The sequence below is a fragment of the Xiphias gladius genome, chromosome 24, assembly GCF_016859285.1.
Source record: "Xiphias gladius isolate SHS-SW01 ecotype Sanya breed wild chromosome 24, ASM1685928v1, whole genome shotgun sequence".
In the NCBI taxonomy this organism is placed as follows: Eukaryota; Metazoa; Chordata; class Actinopteri; order Istiophoriformes; family Xiphiidae; genus Xiphias; species Xiphias gladius.
The window spans coordinates 25,643,409-25,652,869 of record NC_053423.1 but is presented as its reverse complement, the minus strand read 5'-3'; the positions used below and the strand labels follow the sequence as shown (position 1 = coordinate 25,652,869).

Genomic DNA, 9,461 nt, shown 5'->3' with positions numbered 1-9,461 from the left:
GGTGTCGACTCCTTCGCTGATTTCTTGTTCATGCATATGAAGGCTTTTTGCACTTGTCACACACACACGTGTTCCCATTTCCCCGGGAGAAGAGACGACGTCGATTTAAACACACAATGCTAGCTCACAATTTTGACTTATAAAACCGTAGGTAGTATGGCAGTTGTAATTCACACTTAATGTAAAAAGTTAAAACTGATATTCAAAAATAACGATTAAGGATTAGACACATTTCAAACCAAGGATCAAATGAGTTATTTTTGCATCACAATTTATACTTAAAAATGTATAATTAATCTCACAATTCTGACTTAGCATCTCATTAATTTATACCTGAAACACTCAATCTGAGGGAGTCATAACTACGACTGAACATTTTAAATCATAATATTTATATACTATTTAATTGTTTATACTTAACTTATAAATAATAATTAATACTTAAAGTCAAACTTTTTACTGTTTTTTGTAGTTTAGGTGAAAAATTCTTACCTCAAATTTCACTGTTTTGAGTTTGTATCTTCTAATTTATCCTTCAAAAAGTATCATTTTAATCCTTAAAAAATCAAAGTATAATTTATATGTGTGAATGTCACTACTTTCAATCAGAATCTCTTCGTATATACTTTTAAAAAAAGAAAAAATGGACAAACAAATTTCATTTAAAGTCCAAATGTGGACCTGGTCTCGTATCCTGCCTCGCCTTAAGGTCTTCGTGTCAACCTTCATGGAAATCCAGACCCGGTACCGAGGACCAGCTGCCAGTGACACCTGAGTGGAAACGCTCCCACCAAAAGGTAAATACCCGCCTCCTCATGCGGCACAGGTACGTTTGCGTCGCCTGTTTCCGGGCTGAAAGCTGAGCGCGCACCGGAGGAGAGAGACTCCGCGAGCTCAGAGGTGGCGCTGACGAGGTCTTCGGACCCCAGGTGAGCGCCGCCACGTGCGTCTCGAAGCGCGTGTCAGTCAAACCGGGGTTACGGCGGGTCTCGCGGTGCACGTGGGCAGGAGACTGTAAACACACATTTCGGACCGGTAAAAGGTTCCATGTAACCTGGATTTATAAGAACCAGAATGGACCAGTCGACTGACACGCGGAGGCAAAGACACGAAAGATAAAATGGTGAAACTAATAAAATAGATTAAAAAAAAAAAAAAAGTAGATCAAGGAAAATGGCGACTGAAATTGAGGATCAGAAAACTGACGTGAACACATTGAAATGAACGAAGTAAAAACCAGGATAAGGTTGAATCCAAAGGAGTCGTTTCTTCTGCCAACGCCCTGAAACCGGGCAGCGTCGGTCCGTCCGGTATTTATGTCACAGAAAAGCCGATCTGCAGATTGGAGAAGCTGAAACTAGCGAAAGTTCTGCATCGTCGCTCGAGAAACGACTGACGCGAAGAATCGATTATCGAAATACTAATTGTCGCGTCGTGAAATCGGTTCTAGGATTTCTAGGCGTCCGTAAACGCACCACCAAGGTCTAAGTTTTCAATCTGGTCCTGCTCCAGAAACACGAAGCTCCAGACCAGTTAAGAAACGGGTTTCAGGTTTATTGGATGAGTTGCCATGCGGTTCAGTGAGGACACGTGACAAACTGTGCGTGATCGAGAACTTCAGCAGGCACGCAAGCCGATGGATTTGATCATCCGATCGATGCCTCCGATCGACGGCTGCTGTGGAAATTCGGCCCGCGAAACAACCCGAGGCGCCGAGCAGACACGAGTTAGCGGACGCCCGCGGGTCCGCGCCGAGAGCTTCGAAGTCCGTGTCTCATCCAGAGCCTCAGGCTTTCAAGGACCACATCCACTGTGGCGTAGTAACGGGCTGGATGCGGAAACTCATCAACCCACACGACCCGAGGTCAAAATAAAGACCGAAGTCAAGTTCGTACGAGACTGGTCCGGCGACCAGGCCGGTGCTCGTCTCTCATCACGCCACCGAGCAGGAGCTTCTAGTCTGACGAACCGTTTTAGGACAAAACACAAGAAATTCGCAGAAAGTCCAGACCGCAGCGCTTCACGGTGCAGTTCACAGTTCCGAAGAAAGAAACCAGGACTGAAGGAAATCCGCCTCATGACTGTGACAAAGATCCGTTGACTAGAAAAGCCTCATTTTGTGCCAAATACTTCACATACAAGAGGCTTGTTTCGTTGATACCAAGAAGAGTATTAATGACAAGACTAGCATCTCGGTTACAGGACCAGAGCTCACGACGTTCTTTCATCAGAACGAGGAGAAAATGTCTCAGTTGTAAACAAAACCCGTTGATTAAAAATTAAAGAGTTTCCTCCTAATTCCGACCTCGTCATTTTAAACTTCGTTCGTCCAAACCACGAGAGCAGATTTATTCAACGTGGCGGATTAAAAACACTGCGTCGTCCTCGGGTCTTCCCGGCTCCTATGCCGACACTACGCTTTAATACATACAGACCCGAGACCAGTACAGTCAGACCGGGTCGCAGAGGTCTCGGACCTCCAACTGGATCAAACAAGTGAGTGTCGTCTTTCAAAATTAGGTTTAAAGCGAGAGGAAGACGTAAAACACTTCAGCTCTGCCTCCTCGTCACGAGACAAATGCCCCAGAAATCACGCGTTCTCGCGTTGGTTGTTTTTCCATTGAGCCGTCATTCTGCCTCACGTGACGTCAGCGTCGTTAGCGTCGCTAGCATCGCCCACTGAAATCTAGGCGACTAAAAGCCTCGCGTTGTTCTGCTTGATTTCGATAGAAACTCACAAGACGACTCGATTAAATCAAACTAAATGTGTCGTTATGTCGTGTTAAACATTTAGTACCAGGCAAAATCAGAAACAATGAATCCTTCACAAACGACGAGACTTGTTCATACAGGAGAAATGCACTTAGAGTTTTTCACATTGAAATTCTTGAATGTATTCAGAGCTGATGGAAGGAAGAAAGAAGGCAAAGAGGTTTTGAGTAGCAGGGACGAGTTTCATCAGTCCGCAGTGTGGCCCCCCCCCACAAGACTTCACTCGGAAAAACGACAATTTTAGCAGCTTTTATTTTAAGGTCATATTAAAAGGCATTTTTGCCGTTATTTGATAGTTAACAGTGGAAAACAACAAGGACATAGAGACAATGTCAAGGATTAGTGGTGACACTTTCACTTTACATTTGAAATTGCTTTAAATTAGAAAAGTGTCGCTATAGCTATCACAAATGCTTCAGTTAGCGAATCGTGACTAGACTGCCTGGAAAATTGAAAGAAATACACTCCCCGTCATGACTGGTGTAGGAGAGGAGGACAAAGTGTTGAAACTCGTCCCTGAAGTGGTCAAACGTCTGATAGAAAAGCACTTCTCAGGTCCTTCGTCCCTCATGTTGCATTGATAAGAGTTTGTACCTTCCGTACGTCTCAAGGCATCTGTTTTTCTCATAGGAAAACTAAGTCAGTTCATTTACATACATACATATTCACAAATGAGAGAACGAGTATTTGCTATTTTAGTTGCTTATCTGGTAAACTTTAGTCACAGCTGCATCTTTGTCAAGCGTGGTGGTGTATAAAGTAGCAGGCTAACAGTTAGCAGAAGGTAACATGATGCTGCTTTTACAATTACAGATCTGTGCTTCTCCTTCAATAGTGGTCAAAACACAAAAAAACCCTCAGAACAACTGTACAGATGTTAATTATATGACGGCAACACAAAGCATTGGCTTTAACCCAGTGAGAGGCTTTTTTCAATGCCTTTACAGTAACACGGTTAGTTCAAATAGTGTCAATTTCCACGACGTATGTTATCGCAAACAAGGACGTCAACGCACGAGAATCTAAAATAAAACTCGAGATTAAAAACAGAGCAAAACGTGAAACAGTTAGCTCGCTGATGGGCCTGTCGCAGTCTGTTCAGTTCTGTCTCCAGCTAGCTAGCTAGTCGCTGATCTTCTACTCTGCTACTAGCTAGCAACGAAGGAAAAAAAGGACAACAGGCTAGCAAGAATTTTAGTCGACGAGTCATTTTGGCTAATGGTTAACAAACAGAAGCAGTGGGAGAATATTGATAGATTAAAAATAGGAATACATTATATACACGATGATGATAGATACGATTAAGTTATATTTCAACACAGTTCTTCCACTGTGATTGGTTATTGCGATTGGCTATCGTTCATCTGGCTGCCGTTAACGACGCATTCATTTCTAACATCACTCGCACAATTCGTAAGAATAAAAGCTAAAACTTGATTATATCTGACAAAAAAACCCATTACTTTATATTTTTCTGTTCAAATCACCACAATCTAACGAGCTAGCAAGAATTTCAGCTGAGTCACTGTCATGTTGATGGTTAACAAACGGCAGCAGTTTGGGAACATGGATTTAAAACAACTGACTACAGTTTGTACATGGTGATGAAAAGATTTTTTAAACATTTTGTACCTAAAGTAGAGAAACATGCTACTGGGGACGGACCTGCGATCAAGATATTCAGCTGACTAATTATCAGCTAGTTAGCCTTCACGTAAGTAGCTATTTAGCTAGAGAGTAGCATTGGTTGAGCGGTGTCCTGCAGTGTTTTCTATTGGAGAAAGACCTTTTTTTTTGACATACAAATCTCCACTAATTAAAAAAAATGAATACACTTTGGTAAAAAACAAGGAATATTCAGGAAAATTCTTTTACACAGTGAAAACCCCTTTTTAATTGAACTGGAAGTGAAGATAAGTTGCCTTATCGATTTGTTGATCAGCAGTAAAATAATCAGCCGCTATTTCAATAATCACTGAGTAGTTTCATGTTTTTGAGTAAAAACGGCTTCTCTAATGTGTGGATTTAATGCTTTTCCTCGTGGTATATTGTCATAAACTGAATTTAGGACAAAACAAGCCATTTAAATGTTACCTTGGGCTCTGCGGAATCATGACCGTCTATTAAATGTCCAAACGTGATGAAAAATACCTATCGAACCTATTGATCGCGAAATTAATTGGCAGATTAAGCTGGAATGAAAATAATTTAGTTTCACGACCGCGGTTGTTAGTCGTTAGCATGACAGTGACTCAGCCTAAATGCTTGCTAGTCAAGTGTGTTTTCGTGTTTTTCCTCCACACTCTAATGTCATGTTGTTTTATTTGTCAATCACAATTTCACCTTTCCCTCTACTTCCTTCTACCTCCGTTGGAAATACAACTTAGGTGTAAATGTGGTTTACAAGAGCAGTGCCTAGCGAACAGCCTGCTGGCTTGCTAACTAGCCTCTGCTCTCGTACCTCGCGTTTGTAACTGCAGCTGTATTTACAGTAGAGGGACGAGCTGGTAGCTACAGACCGGAACAAGCCGTCTTTGAACTAATTAGTCTAAAAGTAGGTTCAGGTATCACTAGCTAACACGGCTGCCTACTAACTCCGTTAGCTAGTCTACGGACACCAACCTAGATCCGCTCTTTTCATCTAAAGACTGATATTCCAAGTACACAAGAAATACAAAATTTCACTGACTTCTCAAAGACAAAAAAGCAGCATGTTAATATGTTAATACGCAGGTGCAATACACTGGAATAAAGCCATTGCTACGTGTTACCAGCAAACAACATTATTATAAGTGTTAAGGTTCAGACACGAAGCCTTTGCTCATCAATACTGACAACAGGTCTGTTTCGAGATAAACATTAGTTTTAGTGGACTGTTTTAAAAAACATTCACATATCCAGGAAACTGACCATTATTGATCTCCTGGGAAAGAAAATTACATTTTCTGTCAAACGCAGAACCAAAGAGTCCGTCGCTCTCATTCTTCTCGAGTTAATCACAGGAATGTATCTTGTGTCGAGTTCGTTAATAATGCAAACGCATCGTTAACGGACGCGCAACCGTAACACGTGAATTCGGTTCAGATATACACAGATGTACAGGTAGTGGGACAGGGATGACGACGTTGTTGCGTAAATCTGCTGCAAACCAAGTGTCGCGCTGCAGCTCGGCAGCAGCTTTGGCTCGAATCTGACAGAAAACCACCGAAGTGGTGGGCGAGTTTCGCAGAAAGAGCCCACAGGCGATCGGAAGCTGTGCATCGCTAGGCCGCATCCAGGTAAACGTTCCGCATCAGTTCAACGCGGTGGAGTTTTCTTTTCGTTAGCCTCGTTAACGTGTTGTGTAGTTAGTGTCTTTATAGAAACTCAACTCGACAGGAAAAAAACAAATGAAACCAGACCGACTCCCTGACAAACCTCCAGATCACATAAATTGATGAGGTGATGCAAATGTTGAATTTTAGTTGGTTATTTTTTTTCCCCACCAGAAACGGTTCAAGTTCCTGGTTTCTCAAGTTTAATCATGTTTGTGAAAATCATTAATTAGACATAAAACATTTTTTTTTTAAATCTTTAAAGCTCTAAAAATAGCTGAAAATTTCTGAAGGCCGCAATTAGCACTGCACAATCGACCCTATTACACTAGTGATTTTACATTAAATCCCAGCTTCATGTGAGAGAGAGGCTGCCGATGAACGAAACATTAGTCCAGCTTTTTGATTCAGAGACGACGATGGCGTTGGAGAGCGTGCTAACGTCAGCGCGTAAATGCTCGCGGGAGCAGACGTCGTCCTGCCACTGAGCAGTGAACGACACGGAACCTTTCAGGCTGCAGCCGAAGTTGTTCGAGAGCTTCCGCACATCGAACAAGCTCATTAGCTGATCCACATTCCTGCTGAGAGCTGGGTTCAAGACGAGAAAGTAAAATCATGTTCATGTTTGTATTTAAAAAAAATAAATAAGTTAAAGACACAGGTTCAAGGCCAACGAGGATTAAGTCTGTAGTTTATGAGGCTTCTTGTCGTAAACTTGTACTGGAGCAATTGAAATTTGCCGACTAATGGAAACAGCTTTCCTGGCGATCCCTCCGATGTATTTTGAAATATTTCACGTTGCTAGTGCTTTCCGAGGTTGCGGAGACTAAAACAACAGCAGCATTAGCTTTAATGCTTGTGATAAATATCTGGGGAAAACCATTAAAACTCAACGTGACCAGTTTCGTTCTGTCCTCCGACGGAAAGAAACCTGTTCAAACTAAAAAACGATTTTCTCGTTTCAGTCTTTCGAACCCATTTTGTGTTTCAGAGCAAAGAGACGACACAAAGTTCATCTTGTGCTTTCTCCTTCTCCATTTAGCGTTTTTCTTACCGGTCTGCTCTTCAAGAACAACCGGACCAACAGACGACAGAACCGTTCATTAGAGGAAGAAACGGGCAGACGTCCTGCTGGTGTGTGTCGTACTGTGGGGTTGGAACGGGGTTTTGGTTTCAGAGTTCTGATGTGAAGCTGGAGAGGATCAGCTGAAACAAGCTGCTGTCTTAAGAGACACGTTTCCATGCTTTTCTGAGGATTCAGCATCTGGTTAATTACAAACTAAAACACAACGCTGGGCTAACTTGGGGGGTCTGTTGATTAGTTTCGCGGACTCCTCTTCAGAAGTACGTTACATTCATCTGCTTAATTGGAAAGTGGAAACCTTGAATTCTGGCATGGATCTGGAAACGATGACTTGGCACCTCATCATTAGTAGAGCGCTATCTCCTATCAATCAGCTACCGACTCTCAGAAGTAAGGGATCTTTTCTGCACTTTTTTTTTTTGGCAAAAAGCTTAAAGATGAAAAAGACAAATCTTAAATATGACGAAAAGTTCTTTGTGTATAAATCTCTCAAGTTCTTTGCTTGAAAATCGAACTGAAACGTGCAGAAAAGATCCCGTATCTCATCCTACCAAACTAAAGATCTCGTAATTATGAGAAACCGAAACTGAAGTCATGGCTTCAAATATTATTGTCCGATCGGCGGCCGCAAATCCAGAGAGGCTGACGTTCGCTTACGTAAAACTGTGCCCTGCAGAGTTTGGGAGTTTGACTCAGTAAATGCCTGAATTCATTTGTGGGTGATATTCTTTTCAGCAGCAGTTTACCTTCCTCTCCTGTTCCTCCGTTATCCTGCTGGTTCAGAGTAAAACCCAGTAAAATCCAAGTCTGTTTTTGAATGAAATCTGTCTCAGGCAGATTCTGAAGTCCGTAGCCTCTGTGATCCGTGTGTCTAATGTTCTGTCCAGGCCCAGGTGCTGTACTTTCCCAGCTGCACGTGAACGCGACCGTCGCTGGATCCTCTGTTCGGACGAGGTTGACGCGAGACTCAAATCCGGCAAATCCCCTCAGCGAAAATCCTCCGACTCAGCTTTGAAAGGTGTCAAGGAGTCTGTGCAGCTGGTAGTTTAAGGGTCCACGTCGTCTCTGGTCACATGATGCCGTTGGTGACGTACTGGAAGGAGTCGTAGAGCTTGGTGGTGATGGAGCGCATGGATCCGTCCACCAGCTGCTCCACCAGCAGCTGCAGCTGCTCCTCGGTCAGAGACATGTGGAAACGCTCCTTCAGGCTGCGGATGGTGCTGGAGCCGTGGAAACAGGGAAGGTGGGAACCTGGAGGGAAGAAAGAATAAAGTGAGAGAAGCATCTCCAACAGGCTCCTGGGCCGTCAACCCGCCGGGTCCACCGACGCTCGGCGGTCGGGCTGGCCATCGAAATTCAATACGCTCCAGTGCTACCGCGTACCGAGAGAGGGCCGGTCTGGTACGAAGGATCCAGACTTCAATTCGTTCACTGATCAGTTTTCCCCCGAATCGCTTCAGCCTACAAGCCAGAGGAAAAATCTCGGCGATATGTCGCTATTTCATTTTGAGCGATGTGCAGAGTGTCGACACAGCCAATGGAAACTTTTCGTCGCGACGATACCGACACCTGCTGCGGGATCCAGGACTTCCCTTTTCTCTGTCTGTGCTGAAGCGGATTAAATTGGTCGTCTGTTCTCTGCTTAGCGGAATCATCTGGAGTCACTGCACAGCTGGACCAGGGAACTTGACAGCGACAGTCTCGCTCTGGATGCAGATTATTTCTACTCAACTGTTTTACACATGAGGACTTGAAATATGACATTTGATTCAGGCTTTAGTCTCGTTGCTTTATGCAGGAAACAAAATATCACGAATCGTGATTCATTTTTCGCTTCATCACCCAGCACGACCTGCATCCTTCTCTAAATTCATTAATAAGGTAACATCTGCCAGCTCAGATTCGGTAGGTAACGGTACCGAGGAAGCCGGGGAGCGGGATCAGAAGATCATTTCTGTTTGAAAAATGAAATGATTTGTAATAAAAACCTGATAAAACCCTGCCTATAAAATAAACATCATAAAAATGTAGAGCATGTAATAATTTTCTGCCCATAAACACAAAAACTTCTAATACCTGATGACAAATTGAAATAATGAACCAAAATAAAAATGATTACAACGCTGTGTGTGCTTGAGCTGTAGTTTGTGTGGTTTATTATCCTGCTGGAGTTTTCTGGGGCATTTGTCGGACTCCTGTGTAATAGGCAGGTTAGTCCGTCCTCAGTTTTACCTTCAGCTTTAAAGAACTGAGCTCCTTCATTGAACACCACAGATTTAATGCTGAGGATA

General features: G+C 43.1%; 1 protein-coding gene and 1 long non-coding RNA gene across 2 annotated transcripts in view; one reads left to right on the top strand and one right to left on the bottom strand.

The window, feature by feature from the left end:
* Nucleotides 1-3,007: 3,007 nt before the first annotated feature.
* LOC120786602 (phosphatidylinositol 4-kinase beta-like) overlaps nt 3,008-9,461 on the bottom strand; it is a 30,174-nt gene continuing 23,720 nt past the window's right edge. Inside the window, exon 14 of the mRNA XM_040122124.1 lies at nt 3,008-8,421. Coding sequence (XP_039978058.1) covers nt 8,240-8,421 — 182 coding nt within the window. The 3' untranslated portion in view covers nt 3,008-8,239. The remainder of the gene's footprint in view (nt 8,422-9,461) is intronic.
* Nucleotides 6,372-9,290, top strand: LOC120786663. Its single transcript, XR_005706738.1, has 3 exons — nt 6,372-6,693; nt 7,129-7,220; nt 8,058-9,290. It is a non-coding gene; the product is annotated as an uncharacterized LOC120786663 (long non-coding RNA).